Below are 24,451 nucleotides of genomic sequence, written 5' to 3'. Positions count from 1 at the left end.
CTGCCCTTCACAGGCTCAGCAAAGTTGTGCTGTGCTGGCTAGAACAAAATTTCTATTAAAAACCACTTTAAAATCCAAAATTTGTTACAACTAATAGTCTAAAAAGGTTGTGTCTTATGCTCAGGGCTTTATGTAATTTTAAAGTTCCTCTTTTTGTGTTATGATGCAAACATCTAGTGCAGAATGGTGTGGGGTGAATCACAATCCCAAAGGTTTCTGTGCAAGGTGTCACTGGATAGGCCTTGAACTGTTATCCCAGGCATTCACAGATTTTTGCCTGAAGCAAATAAGAGGGACAGCACCTCAAGGTGCAGCCTGAAAAAGAAGAGGAGTCTGGGTGAAGAGAATAGAAGATTTTTATCCTTAAGTGCCTGAGATAAATGGTAGATAGTGGAATCTAGGCTGAAACAAACCCTGCTGGAAAAGGGATGTGGAAAGGAAGAACTTTTTGCTAAAGGGGTTTATGCTCTTTAATGTGGTGTTTAGACTTATGCTTTTTAATCTTTATAGTCTGTGCATTGCCACTGGGCAGGGGAGAAATATCTCCTTTAAGGAAAAACAAATCATCTCCCAGACTAATTTGAATTTTCACTCCAGACAATGTTTAGATGACTTGACTTTAGTTTTGCCACAAAACACTCAATGCAATAAAAAAAAATAAATGTGACTTTGCTGAAATCTGCCTGATACTCTTTTGTAAACAGCAAATTCCCTTCCTCAGACAAGGCAGTGATGGAGAATTCCATCTGCATCTGTTGCCAGCCCCCTGAGACAAAGCAGAAGGTCAGACTGGACAAGATCATGGCCCCTGAGCCAAAATGATGCTCATTATCAGGCAAACAAATATTTTCCTCCCCAGGCAGAGCTGGACAGTCAGGAGTTCTGACCTGGGAATAGTTTATTCCACACTGCTCCAGTGCTGAATATGTCAGTGCTGTGAAAAAATGTGTGTGACTTTTTCCAACCTCCTTTTCTTATTGTTTTTATTTCCCATCTGAGAAAGCTCGTCCAAGAATTTGATGGACAAACATATTTTGAGGAAGCAGTAAAAAGCTGGAGCTGAACAGTGGGTGGCCTTTGAGTGTGATGAGTGGCCTTACAGCCCATGTCTGACCTCACCACGTCAGGGTGTTTAGGAAATGATGTCAGGGAGTTGCTCCAAGGACTGGCTTTGTTCCTGGCCATTCTCTTTTATTGCATTTAATGCAAAAACATTTTCCCTGCTTTGGTGCATGGCTACATTCAGATTTTCTTTCAAATACTGCTACTGTATCTACCTGTTTTTCATGGAGCATCACCACCTCAAAATCAGAATGAATCCTTGTAAAAGCAGTTTGCAAGAAAACTTCAGATTAGTGATCCCAAAATGGTCCTATCACTTTTCCCAGAAAGTTGAAACATATACATTTTTAGCCAATTAAATTGGGACTTTGATTAATTTTTTTCCCCACATCATGTCACAGTTGTTGTAGTTTGGAATAGCTGAAAATCAAGTTTCATAGGGGTTGGAATTGCTGTGAACAATTTTATATTTAGGTTTATTGTCGCAGACATCTTTTCATTAAAAATCCTTTTTTAGGATTTTTCCTTCTGAAAAGCTGAGAGGCCTCAGGAACAAAATGCAGACAATGATTATCTGCTGCTGTGGAATGCAACAGGTGCATCTGTGATTGGTCTCATGTGGTTGTTTGTAATTAATGGCCAATCACAGCAGAGCTGACTCAGACAGAGAATCTGAGGCAGCTGCCTTTGTTATCATTTTTTTCTTTTCTATTCTTAGCTAGCCTTCTGAGATGAAACCTTTCCTTCTATTCTTTTTAGTATAGTTTTAATGTAATACATATCATAAAATAATAAATCAAGCCTTCTGAACATGGAGTCAACATTCTCGTCTCTTCCCTCACCTGAAAACTCCTGTGAACACCATCACAGTTTAAATGATCAGTAGAGACCCAGGGCTCTCTCCATGTCCCAGCACCATGGCAGTGGCAGGGTGATGTCTGTGCACTGCCCTTTGGAAGAACCTGAGCTCTGCTTCCAGGGGGGCTTGGACATCTGGCTGAGAGAATTTGATGTTCCCTGAGGTGAATCCTGTCCTAAGAATGGCATCTCTGATTGCTGCTGCTGCTGCTGGGGAAAAGTCACACAAATTGAGTTTAGAGAAGGGAATAGGTCCAAGGGGAAGAAGGCAGGAGGCAAAGGCTGGGTTCTGGTAAATTCAGTGAAAATCAAAGTGTTCTTCTCAAACAAGGCAGCTTTTCTCTAGAGGTGTTATGGATGTGCTGCCGTTCTGGAGCATCACAAACTCAGATGGTGCAGCAAGAGGTAATTTGAGGTGGTTTGTCCTTGTCTGAAGGCTCTGGGAGAACAGCAAATCTCTCACTGGAGTCTGCAGTGATTTCTGGGCTGCACTGGCAGAGGGCTGGCAGAGCTTCAGCAGAGGCTTTGTCAGGAGGTTCAGGAGGAGGTCAGCCCTAGGGCCCATCACTCACTGAGCCCTGCCCAGCCCTGTCAGCATTCTGGAGAGAGCAGCACAGCTGCTCCAGGGGTCACGTGAAACCCACAGACAGCCAAGATACACACACCATGTTGCCCAATTGCAATTTGCAATTTTTGGGGTTTTTTCTTCCAAAACATTGATTCAGATCCTCCCCAAACACACGTGTCCCACAGGCAGGGCAGGGCTGAAACCCATGGACTGAGCATTAGTCACCACTAGCCCCAAACTGAAAAAGGAAAAAAAGAACACTATAAAAATGTTGTGATGCATTTGGTTTTGTAACAGGATTTAGCAGAGAGGGAGGAGGGGAAAGAAGCATTTCTCAATCCTCAGATATCTGAGTTTTCTTTTACACAAGGCTAGAGCTCTGGCATGTCCTCCCCCTTGCTCCTGTGCTGGCCAGTTTCTCTTGAAGCAGCACTGGGCATTATCTCATTTTCAAGAACTGATGCTGCTGGATGATGGGCTCAGAGCTTTCAGAGGAGTTGCACATCCTGGGCTCAGGGTGGACAGACAGAAACCTGGGGCTAAACCTGCCCAAAGCCCCCTCCTGATCTCAGCAAGTGTCAGAACTCAGTGCATCCCTCCAGGCATCCCGAGTTGCTGGGACCCTGCCGGGGGGCTCAGAGACCCTGGCACACAGCCCAGAACACCTGCGGGTTTGATTTTGACCCTTGGAGCAAGTTGCCAGCTTTGTATGAGGACCTGAAAGTCACACAGGTTTGAATGGTGTAGTAACAAAATGATCACAGGGTGAAAATGTAGATTTTAGGATTTTTGGTATGGGGGTTATGGGGACAAGATGGAGGAACTTGGGCATGTCCAGCCTTTCTTCTTCTTCTTGTTCTCCATTTTCTGCAGTGATGTTGGCACTTTGGGATTGGTTCAGAGTAGAAGTGCACTGTCTAACATAGGTGATGGGTATTGGGAATTAAGTGTAAATATGTTATACGTAGTTTGTAGTATAAAAGGACAACACAGAGTGCCTGTGGCTGCCCTGCTGAGCAGACCTCGGCTGGGCAGAGAGAAAATTTTATAGATAAGAATTAATAAACAACCTCAAGACCGAAAAGTGAAGAGTCCAGACTCGTTCTTCAGTTGTGGGGCTGAAGCAGAGACATCCTGCACATCTTGGGCAGCAATTATCAACAGCAACCCGAGAAGCAAGGGCTGTTTCAGTCAGGTCACATCTGACCCTGGGTTTTTATGGATGCCTCCTGTGGGGTCACTTCTCTTTTTCCACTCCACAGGCAGATTTTTTTCAGCCACAACGAGGTTTAAAAGTCTTTTTGCATGCACTGGAATATCCAGTGCAGTTGGGCTTGGTCCTTTTGCTTCTTGGGGCTAACTGCAGATGCTTTGGCACACAGCCTGCTCTGGGGAGAGCTTCTGTGGCCATGCCAGCACAGCTGGGGTTTATCACAGGATGGACAACCCCATTTACCTGCTCAGCTCCACAATCACAGGGTGCTGTCTTTGCTGCCCTCCTTTAGATGAGTTTGGTTCAGTGTCAGCTGCAGCCAAAGCTGAATTTTCCCATCCATGTTCAGAAAGAATTGCCTTTCCCTTGCTCCCTACACTGTCTCTACAGGAGTTGTCTCAAGATGATGTGAGGGTGGGAGAAGGGAACAAAATGGAAACAATTCTCAGCTCTGACAGAAATCAACCTGCTTTAAAGAATTTAAGGGAATGGTGACTGGGCTTAAGTAGATCAGTCTGATAATGCCTGCCTCTGTAGGTCTCATGTGCAAGCAAAGGTGGATTATTTGTCATGCTAGGGCTGGGTTAAAGGGTGCTGGAGAAAGGAAGCTCTAAATATTAAAAAACCTTTGAAAATCTTAATTGCAAAAAATTACTGCTCTTCTTTCTTCCCTTGACTGAATCTCTATATAATCTCTGTTATATAGACCCTGTATATTCTCTGAATAATGAGGGTCTGTCTCTGAGACAGTTGACAGTCCCCAGTCTGTTAAAAATAATCTTTCCCTTTTCTTGGACATCTGAGATCGTCCAATAATTAACATTTTTTTACAGTGCAGCTTCAGCTAACACCTGTGAAGAAACATAGCTAATTAATAACCCTCTGAATGTCTTTCTCCCTATCTCTAACCAATACTGCATAACCTTTAGTTAATGAATATTTGTAATACTCACACCAGGAGATGCATGTTCAGAGCTAAGGGGAATTTTTTTCCTTTAGCTAAATTACTCCAAGAGTCAATGCATTTATCAATGCACAATCAGTTACCTGCTGGACTTTCAGTGGTGCATCTGGTCTCAAAAAAAGCACATTCTTTCTTTTTTATTTATTTATTTTTTTAATTTTAGGGAATTGTGGCAGAACAACACACAAACCATTTCATGGCTCCAGTGAAATGAGTGTCTGTTGTCTACCATGGTTCACACTGTTTTGCAAAACTCCTTCATGGGGATGCATAGCTGGTGAAATAAATTACTTGTAGTACTCTCAGATTGTGTTGCAGGAGTCCTACAGGAAAATCCCCCATCACAATTTTCATTGCTGCTTGGATGAGGGGCTAGGAAGGTAGGAATGGGAATTCTGTAGGATCCAGACTGGGACAAGATTACAAGCCAGCTGACAAGGTTGCTCTGTTACAAATAAAGGGACCATTTAAAATCAGGAAAAAGGAGTTTCTTAGCCACTTTATTCCTCACAGCATCAGTTTCTGAATGTCAGATATTTCAACTGCACAGCAAGGATGGGAGGTGACACAACCAGACTTCTGCCATGCAAATCAAAGCCTGGTAGGACAATGAGGGCATCAGGGCTTTCAGCAGAGCCAGGAGGCCCTGAAACCTCCAACCTCACTTCCAGACTGTGCCCAGCCCAATTAGAGCTCTGCAGATGGTGTTTATTTCATTGTGTGAGGGGAGAAATGGGCAGAGCTCTGCTCTCCCATTTGGGATGCTCCCTGCAGGCACAAATACTGCAACAACTGCTTTTATTGTGGGGCTGTGTCAGAAACAGGGTGGCTGTTAGGCATTAATGGTGTGTAGTGGGATCCTGTAGTAACTACAATTAAATGTTTCCTTGGAAATGGGAAGATATTTCTCTCCTTCACAGCACAGATGATGCGAGATGATCCTGAGAAAAAGGATTGGGGTTAAACCATTGTGTCTGCAAAGGAGGAGGTTCTGGTGGAACTCCCAGCCCCAGTGCTTGGGTGCTCAGGCAGCAAGAGAGAGAAGGGATTGGGACTCCTGAAGTGCCTGGATCACATCTCCTGTCAGTGTCTCCTCCTTGGAATTCCTCTGAGAGTAACTGGCTTGATCCTCAGCTATCCTAAATTGGGAACATTATATTGTCACAGACATCTTTTATGAAAAATCCTTTCCTTAGGATTTTTCCTCCTGAGAAGCTGAGAGGCCTCAGGTACAAAATGTAAACAATGATTATCTGCTGCTGTGGAATGCAACAGGTGCATCTGGGATTGGTCTCATGTGCTTGTTTCTAATTAATGGCCAATCACAGCACAGCTGGCTTGGACAGAGAGCCAAGCCACAAACCTTTGTTATCATTCTTTCCTATTCTATTCTTAGCTAGCCTTCTGATGAAATCCTTTCTTCTATTCTTTTAGTATAGTTTTAATAAAATATATATCATAAAATAATAAATCAGCCTTCTGAAACATGGAGTCAGATCCTCGTCTCTTCCCTCTTCCTGAGACCCCTGTGAACACGGTCACATTAGATATACTAAATGCTGGGAGCATTGTAGACAAACATATTTTTAAATTTTTTAATATATTTTCTTTTTAATTTCTATTTTTGCATGCTTAGGGCAACCAAAAATGCTTAGAGACCCTCACAAGGACTGCAGAATAATACATTGAAATAGCACATTTCTAACTTGTGTTGGGGGAATTGTGGCTTAGATAGATAAAAGTATTCCTAAGAATTGACTATATGGCATAAGTGGTGAAAATCCCAAAGCCCAGAAGAGAGCAAAGAGCTGAAGTGAGCTCTGGGCTGTGCCTCAGTGTTATTGTGTCTCATCTGAGCCACATAGTGACAGTCACCACAGAAGGTGTTATAATGACATTAATTCTTTAATTTATTAATTTATTAATTAATAAAAGAAACTGAATTTGTGGCATTTTCTTACACTGTTCTTTAGCCCCAGAACTCCAGGGTTCTTAGGTGGTTTAATCAGAAAGGGTTTATCAGGCAGGATCCTGGAGGATTTGGTGGCTCTGGGGGAAGCAGGGAGGTTCTGTTTCTGAGCTCTGCTGTTCCCTGTTTGCTTTGGACCCCAGCACTCAGCAAATGCTGATCTCATCCATAAATTTTGGCAGTTGGCACATGCTGCTCTGTTTTTCCTCTGAGGACTTTGTGAGATGCAAGACACACTTCAATTAAAAAATGGCAGTTTAATGTGGTTATTTTTATCAAAACAAACCAAATAAGATATTCATAATACACAGCAGTGCTTAATTTCTTTTTAAAACCAATTAAAGCTTTGGCTTCCACTAGTGACAGAAAAGTTTGGACAGTTCTAACCCAAATGGCTCCATTTATCCCTCATTTACTATTCTAAGAAAATAACATTTTGAAAGGAAAAACAAACTAGAAATTATTAATGCCAGAGCTGCCAGGAAATGGGATATAAAATGGAATCTGGCCCATGTGGATGTGGGATGTGTGCTACCACCATGAAAGCCAAGTGGCCAAATGATGTCCACCCCTGCAGCCAGGTGGATTCACATCTCTGAGGTGCCATTCCATGTCAGAACATCCAGGGAGGCTCAATGAATGTGTCCATAATGCTGATGAGCATATTGTTTGTGCTCAGTTTTCCTCCTGGGCACCAGTTTGTTACTCAGATTTTTGTTGAGGTCTCTTAATAAGCTTTGAATTTTCTCTAAATGCAGACACATGAGAATTCCTGACAGGAGAGCAGGATCATGCAATGATCAGTTGCTTGTTTCTCAAAAGGCATTTAAAATGTCAGCTGCTATTTAATGAGAAAAGCCTCATGCCCAAAATATAATTTCCTTAAGGAGAATGGCTGCAGCTCTATGAATTCCATGCTGTGAGCTGATTTCAGGATCTATCACCCAAACCAGCCCAGATTTTGAAACCATCAGCTGAGCACTGAGGTGGCTCTTTCTCTGGAAATGAGTTAATCTGGCACTGATTTGTCAGAGTCACATCAGAGGGATGGATGCCTGTGGTGTGTAGCCATGCTTGCGTTGCACTCCTGTTATTTTGGGATCATCATCTTAAATTGCCAAAGGGCAGAGAGGATTCCATAGCTAAGGAGCACAGCTCCTTCCTCTGCTGCTGATGGCAGACAGGACAGACTGCAGGAGATCTGGGGTCTCCTGCCATTTTGAGATGAGATGGAGTTACTTATTCTGCATTTCTAATGCTTGGGTACAGGATCATCTTCACAGTGTTGAAATTGAGGGTTATTAAACTGTGAAAGAGCAGAACTTCTTTGCCATCTTCTCAGCCAGTCAGGAGGAGCTGTGACTGACAGGAGAGTGTCAGGAGTAGTGACTGGGGTGAACCCTGCAGGTTCCACACCAGTTAGGGATGAAGTGTTGGTGGGAGGTTCCCTCTCCATTCAGCAGGACACCTCTGCCAAGGATTTTGTGGGGACAAACACATCACTGCTGCAAAATGCACCCCTGTGGCTTTCCCATGGTCCATGAAACACTCCCTTTAGTGCAAGGTGTAATCCAGGGAGGAGCAGGGAGACATCCCAGCCACATTCTGGTGGGAATCTGCATGTGGAGAGAAATGGAGCCAGGAAAGGAGGGACAAATAATTCTAACAGGAGCCAGAGCCGTGAGACCCAGAGAATGAAAAGTGTGCTTCACAAAGGGATGTTCTCTTGGGGTCACTGCAGTGACCCAGGCTGTTGGTGAAGGAGGGTTTCCAATGTGTCAGCCAAAGGAATGGCAGTGGAGATGATGCCTTGGAGTGGCCACCTAGAATAAGGCAAAGGACAAAGTTACAATAATAAAGTGGGTATTTATTAAAGGCCTTTAACAGGCACACCTTGGGCAGTGCAGGAGCCTGGCAGAGGCTACACCCAAGATGGACAATGGTCACGAGTTCTTTGGACAGATATAAGTTTGGTCTATTTGCATATCAGAGGTTCATTCCCCAATTACAGCTTCAGGTAATGAAGTCACATTCCCTCAGTTTGCTTCTCCCCAATTCACTTTTGTTTGTACTTTTTTGGGGCCTGGGGCTGTAGGCTGTCCTTGGGTTCCAGGTCCAGAGGAATTGTTTTGTCTGACCAAAGTTTGAAGACAGTAGTTAATACTTTATATGAAGTGTAGAGTTATGCACTATTGTAGCACAGGATTTGAAAAATATAAAGGCTAAAGTCTTAAGGCGGCATTCCCCCCCTTTAGAGGCTTGACAAGGAGAATCTCAGAGCTCAGGTGTCAGCAGCATCAATTCCCGCTGCTTTTCTTGACTGGAAGGATGTAGGGGGACACAGTATGGATAAATGAAGGTAATGTAGAATGTAATCTTATCCCCCAAAGAGTTTCAACTGGAACCAATTACTAAAGATTAGGAGCAGGACTGATCTTTACAGGCCACACCTGTAGCCAAGAAAAACAAGTGGCATAAGAGAATGGATTAGTGGGAACTGGAGTCAGATGGCTGCTGCAAGGACCAAGAACAGTCAGTGCTTAGAGGAGCTGCCTACAGAAAACTTTGAGGAGGTATCCAACTCTGAGCTACGGAATCCTTGCACCATAATGATAATAGAACTCAATACATATAAGACAACATTGCACTGTTAATGATAAGAGAACTGTTGTAATATATAAGACAACAGAAGGATGCTGTGCTCATTTTGGGAGTGGAGTCTCCAGCAATCTCTGGTTTGTTTTGCCAGGACCTCTGTGACGATCCCCACCTGCTTGTGGACGGAATGAGCTCCCATGACTTCCACCAGGGCAAGCTGGGGAACTGCTGGTTTGTGGCTGCGTGCTCCTGCCTGGCTTTGAGGAAGAGCCTCTGGCAGCAGGTGGGTGATCGGAGTGTGTGGTGCAGGAAATAAAACTGATAAACCAAGCTAGCCTTGGTTGTTTTTCTCCCTAGACTAACAAGGGGTGAATTTTGGTGGATTCAAATCTTCCTTTTCTTTAACATGTTCTAGGGCAGTCTGCCCTGGGAATAAACCTCAGCACAGCGCACTTGCTGAACTTCCCCTCTGTGAAAAATGCATATTTTATGATTGGCTTTTCACAAATATTAAAATGAATATTACATTTGTTATGTTAGAAAGTTATGCTGTATTAATTTTCTTAAGTAGAGTGTTAAATATAGTTTTAGGTTCTAACATAACGTTAAAATAGAAACTATGTATGTAAGATATTTTTTTAAAGAGAGGAATGAGGTACTCACACCAGATACCAGCCATAGGACACCTGAATCTTTCAGAGAAAGAGAATTTATTGCTCCTTTATTAGGAGAAATGAACTTCTCCCCACCTTACTCAGCTCTGAAGATGCTGTCAGGATTCAGAGGAAGAAGCTGACACTGACCAGACAGAATCCTGTGTTTGAATGAAATTTATACATCGTGTATGAGGTGTATGAATATGCAGCAGGCTATTGCTTTTAAGGGTTAGTGCTCTGTTAACGAGGGTCCTTTTTTGGGCTTATTTTGCCCAAAAAGAGGTACCCAGACTGTCCATAACTCTTTGTTTTTATTGTCTCGTATTTACCTAAATCCTAATTGTCCAAATTTTTATTACTCTGATTATATTACTCTTTCCATAACCATTTTATTACTATTAAACTTTTAAAATCCTAAAACCAAGTGATTTGGCCTTTTCCCAACCCTTCCATGGTTTCTCAGGTGATTCCAGACTACAGTGAGCAGGAGTGGGACCCCAAAAGCCCAAGGAAGTACGCTGGGATTTTCCGTTTCCGCTTCTGGCGCTTTGGAGAGTGGACAGAGGTGGTGGTGGATGATCTGCTGCCCACTGAGAATGGCAGGCTCATCTACTGCCATTCCAATGTGAGGAATGAATTCTGGAGTGCTCTGCTGGAGAAAGCTTATGCTAAGTATGAGCTGGTTCCTTGTCCTTGTAGTCCTCAGTGTTGTCCATTTGTCTGATTTGTCTTTCAATTCTGTCAAACTTTCCACAGGTTTTAGTTTTGCTGCTGGTAGAGAACCTAAAAAAAGACTGCAAACTCCTTTAATCTCTGTTAAAATAATAAATTACTGCAATTCTGTTTACTTCAGCAGCCAAATCCTTAAGGACCCTAGAAACCAGAGAAGGTTTATCTGCAGTTTGCTCAGGCTTTTTTGCTCTGTTCTTATATGTGATTCTGTTCACTTATGTGATTTCTTACCTTTGAGGCTGAGCACTGTTGTATCAATGCAACATTTGCCTTAATTCAGGGACCTTGTCTGTTTAGACCACCTAAATTTTGCAATGGGTAAAAATATCTGAGGAAATACTATGTGCATTTCATACTGGCGGTAAGTCCTTATTTATATTTAAATATTCATATATTTATACTAATATATTAATGTGCAATGACAAAAACATATTTATATTTAAATATTTGCATTAATAACACCAAGATACCACACCTCTTGCTCTCTCCACCTCTATTTTGGTCTGTTCTTTTTTGTTCTGATTTTCTTGGTGAAACACAAACATGTTCCCTTCATTCAAGCCAAATCAGAGCACTTGTTCCAGCCCCCTGTAAACTGAGGATGTTCTGTGTTGCCCCCAGGCTGGCTGGATCCTACCAAGCCCTGGATGGGGGCTGTGCTGCAGAAGCCCTGGTGGATTTCACTGGAGCAGTGGCAGAATCCATCAGTTTGGAGGAGGGCAAATACGGTGAGGTTATTCCTGAGCAGATGAAGCTGTTTGAAGACTTGATGAAAGTGCATAAAAGAGGAGGGTTCATCAGCTGCTCCATTTCGGTGAGTACAGAGAGCTGGATTTCAATGAAAATACTCTGAAAGAAATACCATTATTAGGATATTGAGTATGTCCTTCCTTGGCATGTTTGGAAAAGCTTTGTATGGAGAAATCTAGCAAGTGCTTCCAGCTCCAGGAGCCACTAAATACAATCACAACTGCTTGTGCTGCCACTTCACTGTGTGTCTGAAATTCTTTTTTTCTGCATGGTCACAGTTGTGAACTGACCTGAGGTAAATCCACCTTAATTTACACAGCAGATAGCAGCATTCAACTGCTTTATTTCTTAGAGAAATCTCTTTAGAGAAAACACTTCTGGCATAGAGCTGCTGAGACCTCTTGACTTTGGTTGTGCCAGTGCAGCCCTGGGTAACAGTGGAGCTGAGCTGAAGGGCTGAGCTCACCTGGTTATTCAGGTATTTGATATTTAATTGATATTTCAGCTATTTGCTATTGAATATATTAAATACAGTCAATATATTGAATAATTTCCCCACAGGAATTAACCTGCAGAGCTTGCCTATGCTGGCTCATGTGGGGCTCAGGTATCTCAGTGCCCACATTAGGAGCCCTGAAGTTCCTGCAGTCAGTAGAGAGGGGATGGTGTCTGAGGAAGATTTACCCCTCTCCAGTCCTATGCTAGAAGATGGTTGAATAACAGCTCCCAGAGGATGCTCTGTGCTTCACAAAGCACCTATGGCCCAGCCCCTGGCCACAGGAGGCAAACCATTGACAGCTGGACTGAACTCCCCTAAGTCTGCAATGTCAGACCCTGGCTGGAGAGTCTGAAATCCTCATCTGGTCCACAGTTATTATCACATCTGAAGGGCTAACAAACTGCAATGGCACCTGAATATTTCCTTAAAAATCACTTTAAAATTATTTTTTTAATAATTTATAATGAACCATTAATCCAGCAGCCCACAGAAAAGGGATCATTTTCTAGGAGCTGCAGGGTTGGCGTCTAAGTGCATTTCAGCATCTTCTTCCCACAGCCCCTGCTTCAGTTTAAGGCCTTAGCTAAGGCTGATCTTAGTTAAATCACTTAAACATTTTGCTTTAATTTCCCTCTCTGTGAATGAAGATGATTCATTCAGAAATTCTTGTTACTATAAAGAGAGCTGTGGAATTGTCAAGAACAGTAGAAAACCAGCTGGTTTTGGGGGTTCCTCAGAATGTTACCTGTTGATCTAGCCCTGGTCCTGCATCAGGGCCTGGCACCAAAGAGGAACATCTGGTGTGGCATCAGCTCTCTTCACAGAAAGCAGGAGGCACAAGCTTTCCCAAATCCACACTGGATTTTTCCACATTCACAAATCCACACAGCATTTTTAATTCTTATCTCTATTCTGTGCTCCTGTTGTGTAATGTTTTAGGAAGATTGTTTACCTGGAGGGATTTGTCAGTTGGATTCTGCTGAGGATTGTTTTCATTCCTTGGCCAATTGGCTCAAAGCTGTGTCCTGGCTGTCTCAGACAGTTATGGATTTTTCTTCAGTATCTCTTTAATAGAGTATAGTATCTTTTTAGTATAGTTATAATACAGTATTAAGTAATATAGTACAGCTTTAATAAAGCAATTGTTCAGCATTCTGAATCAATGCCAATCATTCCTCACATCAGGGGCACCTGAATTTGATACACTTGGTACTTTCTGGGACACAAACTTTACCCTGAGATAGAACAGGGACTGTCCCTTCAGCAACATCAGGAAACAGCTCAGAAACAAAAGCTTCAAGGTCTTTGGGTTTTGTTTTACCTTTTTTTCATAAGACCTGAATTTTTATTTGCAAGAATTCCATCTGATTTGCTCAGAGCAGACTGCCTGGTGTGAATTGTTGCTGCAGACATTGTTTCCAGAATGATGGGCTGCTCCCAAATGCTAGAGCAGTTCTGTTTGTTAACAAGAATTTACTGAGGTGATTGACCAGGACACAAGGAGCTGTATTTTAAAGAGCAATTAATTAGGCAGTTGTAGTGCTTCCACTAATTCCTGGCATTATGTTTCTGCCTTCCAAATTAAACACAAATGCTTCTAAACATTGATTGCAGAGAGGCCATTCCTAAGTTTGCCTGCATTTGTCACTTTTTGATGTAATATGCACCCAGTGGAGCTTGCTAGGTGTAGAATATTCAGTACTCGAGTGGCTTCATTGCTGCCTTACAAACATGTCATCATTTGCCTTGGATTACAGAATGGCCCTGAGCATCACCATTTGGAAATCTGAACAGACAGGAGATGCTTCAATATCTCATTTGAATAAAGAAATAAATAAGTATCTGCAGAATGAGGTGGGAAAGGCCAGCAGTGAGAAAAGCCTGGGGGGTGATAAAGGCAGCAGGAGAAGTTACAGACTCCCGTGCTGTCAAGGACTCTTTGTTTGCTTTTAGTTGTGAAAAATGCCAGTGAAAGTGTTACACAGGAGGGAGCCCAGAGCCAGGGGATGTCAGCCAGGCTGGGGGAGCACTTGAGCTGATTCTCTGGGAGCTGCTGTCAGTGAGAGGCACAGAGGCCTTGGTGACACTCTCACAGTTGCCAGCCCATCTGTCAGCTCCAATTTGATAGGAATTTCTCCTTCCTCTTTTTTTTTCTTTTTTTTTTTTTTTTTAATGTGATTTCTTACATTTGGGGCTGAGCACTGTTGTATCAGTGCAACATTTGCCTTAGGACAAAGATCTTGTCTGTCTAGACCAGTTAAATTTTGAAATGGGTAAAAATATCTGAGGAAATACTATGTGCATTTCACACTTGTGGTAAGTCCTTATTTATATTTAAATATTCATATATTTATACTAATATATGAATGCCTAATTATAAAAACATATTTATGTTTAAATATTTGCATTAGTAACACCAAGAGACCACACCTCTTGCTCTCTCCACCCCAGCCAAGGCTTGATTGAGCATTAATTAGGTAATTACAAGTTTACACACAAGGATCTGCACTGAGTCAAATTTTCCTTCCTTGATGTCCAAGGGAATGAGTGTTTCCAGGCCCTGTGGGTGATAGATGAGAGACTCAAAGATGGTTTGGCTGGATTCAGTGAGGGTGAGGAGAATCTGGATCCAGCACCATCAAAACAACTCCAACATCTTTGTATGGTGCTGCTTTTCTGGGTTTAGATCAGGAGATTTGGATGCATTAAATGAAACTGTGCTCTTTTTCAGAGCTTGACTACTTTTTGTATTCTTAGATCAGCATCTGATCAGGCCTAGGCCATCAAACAGGACAGTTTAGGGACATCAAACAGGTTAGTTTAGGGACAGCCTGATCACTGCTGGAAACTGGGATTCTTATGTGGAGTTTATGATGAGCAAACACAGTTCCTAAAGCACCTTAAAGATCTTCCCTTTGCCATGTAAGAGAGCCCTGCCAGGAGTGAGTGAGGTGAAGGACACAAATGCCTTGGAAGCCTTTTTACTTGTGTCTGTGCTCTCCCATTTTTACCCACTGCCAGTAGCTCTTCCTATTAATTTATTCCAACACAAGAACAAGCATTGGATAGCCAAATAAATTCATGAGTGCCCAGGTGAGGACACCCCAGACAGTCTGGGCACAGCCATCAGTGTCCAGAAGAGCCATTTGGTAGAGATGCCAAGATTTTGGGAGGGCTGATTTTCTAACTCTGAGGCCAGGAGGAGACAGACTGGCTGCAGCAGGCAGGATTCCCCCGTGCCCTGGGATTGTCTGGCACTAACAACACCACGCTAGTGAGCCCCTAGTTCTGATTCCTAGTGGCATTATTATGCACAGTAAAATCACTCAGGAAGAGAATGAAAAACAAATATTTCTTGTCCTTCCCCTTGAAGGTGGAGCTGTCAGGTTGTCAGCACAACAGTTCCCCAGCTAGATAATAATTGATATAAACTGTATGTATTTCAGAAGGATGATAATTTCTTTATTAAGAAACCCATACTTTTTATACTCTAGTTTGCTACAGGGTTGACCTAATTGGTCCTTTAGTTAAAACACCATCACCATTGGCTAATTAAGAAACCACCCTTTGGTAAACAAATCTCCATAACACATTCCACATGTTCACAATACCAGGTGCAGCAAGTGAAGATAAGAATTGTTTCTCATTCTTTTCTCTGATCTTCTCCCAGCCCTTCCCAGAACGATGCCTGGCAAAGTTGTCTGTTTCTCTCTGTGGCCTGAGAGCTGCTGCCACATCAGGTTCTTCAGAGATGTGAGTTCTTTTTGTTTAATTGTCATTTTCCATGCCCCAGGAGTCCCCTGGGCGGCCCAGCGAGGCAGAGACAGAGAAGGGGCTGATCGTGGGCCATGCCTACTCTGTGACTGCCATCAGGAAGCTGCGCCTCGGGGAGACCATGGTGCTCTCCTTCAAGGCACAAAAGCTGTTCATGATCAGGCTGAGGAACCCCTGGGGCAAGAAGGAGTGGCATGGTGCTTGGAGTGACAGGTAAGAGCTGCAAACCCAGTGTCAAGGGGTGAAGCTGTGCTGGGGCACTGCAATTTGTGGGACACACTCCTACTCAGAAATGGTTGGACCTCTTTGCCACCTCTGCCCATTTTCCTCTGAGAAAATGAGCGTGTCCTGGAGGAGTCTGGACCTTATTTACTGTCCTGGCTCCCTCGACCTTATTTACTGTTTACATCATTCTTCTGGCCCACTGGAACACGGGAAGAAAAACAGCTCAGGAGTCAAGAACACAAGGATCATTCCCGGCTTCACCACTGAGCTTGTCTGTGACTCAGTTTCTCACCTGTCATTTCCAGCTGATGAGGATGGTAAAAGTATTGTAGGTAGTTTAAGTGACTGGTGAAAAATGCTGTAAAAGTGCCATATTTGTGATTTTTTTTTCTAATTAGTTTTCTTGTGGGCAGGTACATCCACAGCAAGAGAAATTGTTGCTGGAGGGGATGTCTCCTATCATGGGTGATTTATACATGAAAAATATGTGACAGTTCAGCACTGGGCTCACCAGCTAGCATTTAGTATTTAAATTGCAGTGCTCTGAACAGCAGCATATTAATTTCTTATAATCCCTGCTTTAGCAAGCAAAAATCTACTACTTTGAGAGATTGGTCTGGGTGAAATGAAGAGAATGCACAAAAGAGCTGTTAGCTGAAGCCCTTGGGGTTCTCTGGTAGCCTGGCACAGATGCCACTCATGCCAGCACTGAGCACTCTAAAAGTGGCCCATGGCTTTGGTCTAGCAGAATTAAATTGACAATTTCCAAATAGGTTAAGAAAATGACTGTTAGGGTGAGCAGCCTCCCTTCCCTCCTTCCGGCCTCTTCCAGCTTTAGCCTCCGGGTGCTTTTGGAGGAGCAGGGAGGAGTTGTGGCTCTGTTTGTCTGGTGTAACCCATCAGGACCAGGGTCTGGGTTGGGTTTCAGCAGGAGGCTGCTGGAATTTAGGGTCTGTGCTCCCCTGCAGGGGCTGTGTGCCTGAAGGGTCTGTGCAGTGGAATACCCCTCTGCACACTGGACAGTGAGCTCAGGCTCCAGCAGTTTCTGCTCAAAGGCCCCCGGGGAAATCTCAGACCTCAGGGCTGTTTTATTAAGGTGATTAAAAGACAAAGAGAATACTCTGGTCTAAGTGAAGCGTTCAATAAGCTCCCGAGGAGGAAAACCAGGTTTCATTTGAGGGGCCTTCAGGGAATGGAGTCAATCTCCTGTGACCTTGGAAACCAGCTGTTCAAGTGTTTAAGAGTCCTAATGGAGGGTGTGACAAAGGAAATCAATAAAGTTCTGCTCTAGTTGAGCCTATTTCCTATTAATCTCTTTCTTTTTTAGTAGCTTTCAAATCAATTAATGTTTTAAAACCCCTCCTGAAAGCTTCACACTTTCATCAATATCATCTGCCCTTTCAGTACCCTGATATTCTTTTTAAAACCACAGAGCAGGAGAGATTTTTTTTTGCTTCATTTTTTTTTCCAGATGAGGGTTTTTATTTTAAATTATTAATCATCTTTATTGTTGATTTTTTTCCCCCTTTTTTAATTATTTCCTTTTAGCTCTAAAGAGTGGAAGAAAGTCAGCGATTCTGAGCGCAAGAATTTGGGGCTCACTGTTGAGAACGATGGAGAGTTCTGGTGAGTGGGAGTGATGAGAAAGGTTTGGAGACACTGGCTACACTGAGGAACTGTCATTAATCTGCCATTTAACAGCTTCAAAAACAGATGGGCAAAGTTATCCCAATGTCTGTTTCTTTCAAACTCCCAAGGGGTCACAGGGAAGAATAATAAAAATGGATTTAAAACTAGTAGAACAGAATTAGTAGCTCTCACAATCTATTGCCTATATTTAGGATAATCTCTCAGAAACGAGGAGAGCATGGGCTGGTTTACAGGACACAATGCCCAATGTTGAACACTGTTTAGACCAGTTAAATTTTGAAATAGGCAAAAATATCTGAGAAAGTACCATGTGCATTTCACACCTTGTTTACTGAGCACTATGCCTGTCTCCAGTCAGCCATGGCTGAGGCACCTAAAAATAGAGTTGCATCCAGTGAATTTTGATATTTGTTGGTGTTCTCCAAGTGTTCATTCTCTGTCCAATGTTTAGAGCTCTGTTAATTTTGACCTTGCTTAAAGCTTAGATCCTTAGCCCAGCAGGTCCTTCAGGAGATGATCAATATTGCATCAAGTGAGCTGGCAGGGCTCACAGTGGAAATCATTCTGTTGGCTTTGTCAGGACTGGCAGCTGCAAGGTTTGGCTCTGGGCCATGAATTAGCCAGGACATGATGGTAATTCAAAGAACCAAGCTGGTTTTCAGTTGCTCTGCAGTCCAGCCTCTTCCTTTAGCAGGCACAGGCAAGATGGGGTTAAAGGAAAGCTCTGTCCAGAGGGCAGAGATTGGAGTTGTGCTCAGGGACAGATGTGACAATAAGGACTGTAATAGTGAGGAGTGCATCCTGCTTTAATTGCAGGTGATCTCTCTGGCCTTTGTAAAATGTGTTATCAAATCCAACCTTGGAGGTTCAGGCAGTCATTTATGCTTAGGAGATGCAACAGGACAGATCCTGATCTGACCAAACACACTGAGTGATGCTGCTCTGAATTAAAACTCTGTGATTGTGGTTTCACAAGTATTTCCACATGGAAAGCTTTCCAGTGAATCAGTTTGTCCCCTGGACAGCTGAGCAATGCCTCCTCTTCAAATTACTGGAAGATTTTGTGTTTTGTTTTGGCTCTGTGCGTGAATATCACTGTTTATTTTTAAACAAACCATTTCTTCCCTGGTGTTGCCTGGAGCAGGATGACGTTTGAGGACTGGTGTAAGAATTTCACAGATGTGGACATCTGCAGGACTGTGAACACCTCCTGCTTCAGCCTCCACAAGACCTGGGAGAAGGAAATGATGTATGGGGCTTGGGCAAAGCATCCAGAGGCCCTGCTGAACCGATCTGGGGGCTGCTTTGATAACAGAGAGACCTTCCTGCAGAACCCCCAGGTGGGAGCCCCTGTGTTTTGTGAGGTATTTGATAATAAAGGGACCTTCCTGCAGAACCCCCAGGTGGGAACTCCTGTGTTTTGTGGGGTATTTGATAACAGAGACCTTCCTGCAGAACCCCCAGGTGGGAAGTTTTGTGAGGGATTCAAGTGTATCCACTTTAACTGGGGCTCCTGAAGTACCCATGCTGTTTAGGAGTTGGCAGTGACTACCAAACAAAAAATCTCATTGCCCTGGGGGTGTGCTGTGTGCTGCATGTTCTGGTGCAATTTCTCAGAAGGGTTTATGTATTTACTTAGGACTGATCATGCTTGGGGCTGGTGAGTCACACACACAACAGAATTACTGATGTCCTGCCTGGACTTCTTTCATTTTCCCAGTCATAGAAAGGCAGCAAGTCTGATTTTATAATGACAGAACCCACTTAACCCCCTTAAACAGCTCAGGGATTTGATCCACTGTATTTAGTTAGTATCCACTGGCATTACTGTGAGATTCTGGAAGTACCTGATCTCTTCTGCAAGCTCACCCTCTCATCAGCATTATGGAATTTTCCTTGTCTCATCCTACCTGGTCATTTCAAGCTATTCAGTTGATCTACTCATCCATGCCTACTCCCTTTCCCACCTTCCTGCCCTTCTCTCTCTCAGCACATGCAAATTCAGACCTATAACTTCTGTTACTGTCTGTGGGGTCTGGGCACTCACTCTGGTAGTTACTACTTTGAGAATGGATTTTTCTGTCCAGATTAATTAAAGATATTTTTGCATCTGCTTCTGTGCACTTGCAGGGGAGGTTTCTGCCTGCAGCCTGTTTCAGAGCAGGATGCTGCAGCAGTGCAGCCTCTGCTGCTCACATCAGGTCTCAGCTTCCCAGCTCATCCTCACTGCTCTGCCTTCTGTCAGTGCCTCATTTCCAGGGGGTGATGGAATTCAGGTATTGGCCTGGATGAGATTCTGGATGTGTTCCAAGAGTTTGTCTGGTCTCATTTGTAAGTGTTTAGCTGTCACAGAGAACAAAATGCACAGTTCCAGCTGAGTGCAATGCCTGATGCAGTGGAAGGCCTCTGTGTTCCAGTATTATCTCTGGGCCAGGTGATTAAAAGGCTCTTAGCAGCAGTGCTGGAACACATTTCTGTTATCTTAGGCTACTGTGGCACACCCCACCATAATCTAGAGATAATCTCTCTGTTCTCCTGGCTCTGAGGCCTCCTGTGAGGTTTATCTGGGCAGAGAGGGACTGTGCCACTTGCAGTCCCTTTGATAAGGCAATTTCAGCCAAGTATTTGTGTATTCATGTGCTGAATTCTAGATCATTTCCCGTTGGGACAGCTGAGGTGCCATCAGAAGAAGGTCACAGCTGCAGAGCTGTCACCATACCAGGAGAACTTTCCTGATTCCACTTGTTGCCCTTCCACCCCTCCATGGCCTTGGAGCATCCTGGGGGTAACCTGTGCATGGCTCAACATGGACAACGATTAAAATGTGCCTTACTGGGTGTTGCTGCATTTTATATCTCACTTTCTAGGTTCTCTTACAACCCCTGGGACTCTCCCAGGCCCTGTGCTTTCTCTGCTGCAGTAAGTGGTATAAAACACAAATCAGAGCTTGGGATGGGGCCTTGCTCAGCAGAGCTCCAAGGCAGAGGGATGTGGATGGTTCTGCAACCAAGGCAATCTCAATATCTACCTCAAAGCAAAGCTCAATAATTTGTGTTTTAGCAGCAGTCAAAGGAAGAGGGAAGGGGGAATTGAACCAATGATGATATCCCTCTCTATGCTGCCAAAGAATTTCTGCTTAAATCAGAACATGTGGTGCACATGGTACCCAGCTGTGCACTGCTGCAGGTTTATGTTTCTATTTATTTTCTTCACATTTAAATGTTTTTGAGGATGGGAGAGTACAGCATCTGTCCAAACTTGGGGTAAATTATCCCCTCTCCTCTGGTCCTGACAACTCAGGTTTGGTCTCTGCATGCACAAAGCAAAATTTAAAGGACTCTCTAATAATGAACAAATTAATTAAATTCCTTATCATATAAAGAGACATCTGTCTGACCTTCTTTTGTTCATACTTATGAACTGGTCTGGTAGTGATTTTTAGTAAGGTAACTGTTCAAGTGGGATTTAGTAAGATGGGCCTGGGCTCCCTCTGGCCACGCAGGGCAGCAGAAAGCTGCTCCTCTGGCAATGCAGGGGGCAAAGGCTGCTGTGCTGTGCCAGGCTCAGATTGTGCCCAGGTAGGAATGCTTGGCTCCTCCCCTGGGCGGAGCAGCTCCCCATGGGATGCTGGGATTGGATCAGCCCTGCAGGGACACTCAGTGGCCATGGACAGCAGAGATCTCCTGCAGGGAGGGTTGGTGTGGGAGAGAGAAAGGAAAAACTGCCCATGGACACCAGAGAACTGCCCCAGCTCTGACAGATAGCAAATAGAACACACAGCCCCATTTCTAACCTAAGATAACATATTTCCTTGATGATGGCTTTACCCTCAGCCTCCTGAGGGTAAAATTCCAACAGCTCTTCTCTCTCCTGTCTCCTCCCAGTACCTCTTTGATGTTAAGAAGGCCCAGGACAAAGTGCTGGTGTCCTTACAGCAGGAGGATCGCCGCAAGTACAAGAAAGAAGGCAAAGGAGACAACATCACCATTGGCTTTGAAATCCTCAAGGTAGGCAGCCAGCTGTGCTCCTGGTGCAGAGCTTGTTCAGTTTGCTCAGTCCTGCTTCTCCCTGACAGTGAGGTCTTTGGCAGCTAGAGATCATCTCTAGATAGATAAATCTAGATAATCAGTGATATGTTCATCCATGCCTACTCCCTTTCCCACCTTCCTGACCTTCTCTCTCCCAGCACATGAAAATTCAGACCTATAACTTCTGTTACTGTCTGTGGGTGCTGGGCACTCACTCTGGTAGTTACTACTTTGAAAATGGATCTTTCAGATAATATACCAGGATTATCCTAGGCTCTGGCTCTGTGCTCAAACTCTGTGTGGGCACTGCACTCAGGCCATGGGAACTCAATTGATTTTAGTTCAGCTCAAACTCTATTTGAATAAATTTCATTTATTTGAGATAAATAAATTTTGCACCTTGCAAAAGAATTTTAAGTGTTTTTCCTACCTCAGAACTTTCTCTAGAAAGGGAAAATTATATCAATACTTAAAACATGGAGGGTTTTTCTCCTCCTTCTGCCTCCATTTCACCAACAAATACAGCCAGGAGAATGAAGTTGAAAAGTCTGCAGTTTGTCTTTTGCCACTTAGAAAAAAAGTCTTTTCAAAAGCTGGACTTGTGAGCAGGAAATGAATATATGAGAAAAGGAACCACAGGATCTCAAAAGGTAATTTAATTGCACTCTCAAGGCAGATTGAGTAAAATGAAAACACTCAAACTCAGGGGAGGGAAGCAAAGAAACAGCAATTTTTCTACTCTTTCACTGAGGATTGGGGTAATCCTGTCATCTGTTGCCACAGCTCCTGGGACTACATTAAATCTATGGTCCTGCTAAAAAAAAAAAAAGTCAATTTTTAACAGTTGGTTAGAGCTGCTGACATCTGCATCACACCTACTCATTTGCCAATCACCTGTTAACCACATATATTGAAATGTGTTGTTGCAGAAAGAATAATTTCCCTTGTTCTTGCCTGTAATTTGGAAAGGCTTGAAAAAGAAAATCACACCTTCCTAAAAGCTTCAGTGCTCTATTTTTATTTCTGATCAATAATTTTTCTATTTTAGATATATTCTAACACACCAGGCTCATTAGCATGACTAAAGGCCTTGGGAAGAGAGCTTCCAGAAAAGAATGAAGAGCTGCCTTTGCTCAAGAGCTGCTTGAGAGAGAGGTTTAGATTTAAACTGTACTCTGGCAATAACAGTACTCTGAGGAGGATGAGTTAAGCACGACTTCAAGGCTTAGAACAAAACATTCATGGTTATTCTGTGGCTTTTGTATTCAGGAAAGGGCAAGGAAAATCCAGCTGTGCGCTTCTGGATTGGGAGCCTGCTGTGAAAGGCTAGAGGAGGGAGGCAGAGGGATCTTGTTGTAGTTGAGATGGAGACCACACAAAGCAACACTCCATTTTCAGAAGGCTTCAAACTGTTTTTGTTTTTTTTGTTTTTATAGCCTGTATGCTTTTTATACATCCTAACAAAACCCATCAGTTTACACTTTACTCATTGGTTGTGACAGTGTTCACAGGGGTCTGAGGATGAGGGAAGAGACGAGGATCTGACTCCATGTTTCAGAAGGATTGACTTATTATTTTATGATATATATTACATTAAAACTATACTAAAAGAATAGAAGAAAGGATTTCATCAGAAGGCTAGCTAAGAATAGAAAAAAAAAGAAGGAATTATAGCAAAGGCTTCTGTCTCAGACAGAATCTGAGCCAGCTGACTGTGATTGGCCATTAATTAGAAACAACCACATGAGACCAATCCCAGATGCACCTGTTGCATTCCACAGCAGCAGATAACCATTGTTTACATTTTGTTCCTGAGGCCTTTCAGCTTCTCAGGAGGAAAAAATCCAAGGGAAAGGATTTTTCATAAAAGATGTCTGTGACAATTGGTCAGGAAAGACAAAGAAAATGCTCATTGGAATAGGCAGTTGCAGGTTTCTCTTATTTATTCTTCTTTCTTTCTTGGTTTCTACGTCAATGACCTTGGTAGAAAATTCTTTCAGGGGTAAACATGGATTCTCTTATCAAACATGGATCCTCTTATTAAATTTCTCTCTGGCTTACAGAAGTCACTGTGAAACCTCTTCCATGCAATCTCAGCCTTGTCTCACCCTTGTCTGAGCAGGTGCAATCCTTGGGCTGTTTGTCCATCTCTGGAAGTGTTCCAAGCTCTGCAGCAGCATCACATCATCTCTTTCAGTGGGCTCCTGTCTTTGCCAGCCCCAAACTTTCACCTGCCACAGCTTAACTGGATGAGAAAACACTTCCCAAAGGATTTGCCTTGTAGGGTGAGAAGCTGTGTGGTGCTCAGGGAGAGCCCTGCCCTTAGCCCTGCTGTCCCTAACCCCTCTCCTGCTGCAGGTGGAGGACAACAGGAGGTACAGGCTGCACAAGCTGACGGTGCAGGAGAGAGTGGCCACGTCTCCCTATTCCAACACTCGCAGCGTGTTCCTGAGAAGGACCCTGCAGCAAGGCCGCTACGTCCTGGTCCCCACCACCTACATCCCAGGTGTCCCCACAAAATTCATCCTCAGGCTCTACACAGATGTGCCTTCAAAACTCAGGTGGGTGCCACTCACAGCTGCAGGAGGTCTTCCTTAGCCCACAGGCTGCAGCTCCATGAAGGGGTTGCCAGGTTGTCCTGCAGCTCACTGGCACATATGGCTCCAGAACTGGGCCTTGGAGACATCATGAGCAGCTCTGAGGATATCCAGGTTTGTCCATTGTTAAAAATAGGTTAGAAGCTGTTGTAAAATAGTTGATAGATTGTTAGGGATGTACTGTTAGTTTGGTTATTATATTGTAAAGGGGGTTAAAAGGGGAGTTGTAAGAAATACGGTACTCAAGGTACCAGAACACAGCTCAGTAAAGTGCAGCACCAGCCAGCCTGGACAGAACTGTAATGGCC

The 24,451-nt window shown here is 43.5% G+C and overlaps 1 protein-coding gene across 3 annotated transcripts in view; it reads left to right on the top strand.

Annotated features, from left to right (window-relative positions):
• CAPN6 (calpain 6) overlaps window positions 1-24,451 on the top strand; it is a 57,518-nt gene that overhangs the window by 24,762 nt on the left and 8,305 nt on the right. For all 3 annotated transcript variants that reach the window (XM_059483006.1, XM_059483004.1, XM_059483005.1), the window contains exons 4-11: window positions 9,384-9,515; window positions 10,352-10,560; window positions 11,242-11,434; window positions 15,663-15,856; window positions 17,417-17,494; window positions 18,663-18,858; window positions 21,403-21,525; window positions 23,905-24,107. In XM_059483006.1, coding sequence (XP_059338989.1) covers window positions 9,384-9,515; window positions 10,352-10,560; window positions 11,242-11,434; window positions 15,663-15,856; window positions 17,417-17,494; window positions 18,663-18,858; window positions 21,403-21,525; window positions 23,905-24,107 — 1,328 coding nt within the window. The remainder of the gene's footprint in view (window positions 1-9,383; window positions 9,516-10,351; window positions 10,561-11,241; window positions 11,435-15,662; window positions 15,857-17,416; window positions 17,495-18,662; window positions 18,859-21,402; window positions 21,526-23,904; window positions 24,108-24,451) is intronic.

The sequence above is a fragment of the Ammospiza nelsoni genome, chromosome 15, assembly GCF_027579445.1.
Source record: "Ammospiza nelsoni isolate bAmmNel1 chromosome 15, bAmmNel1.pri, whole genome shotgun sequence".
NCBI lineage: Eukaryota > Metazoa > Chordata > Aves > Passeriformes > Passerellidae > Ammospiza > Ammospiza nelsoni.
This window is presented reverse-complemented; position numbering and strand designations above follow the sequence as displayed.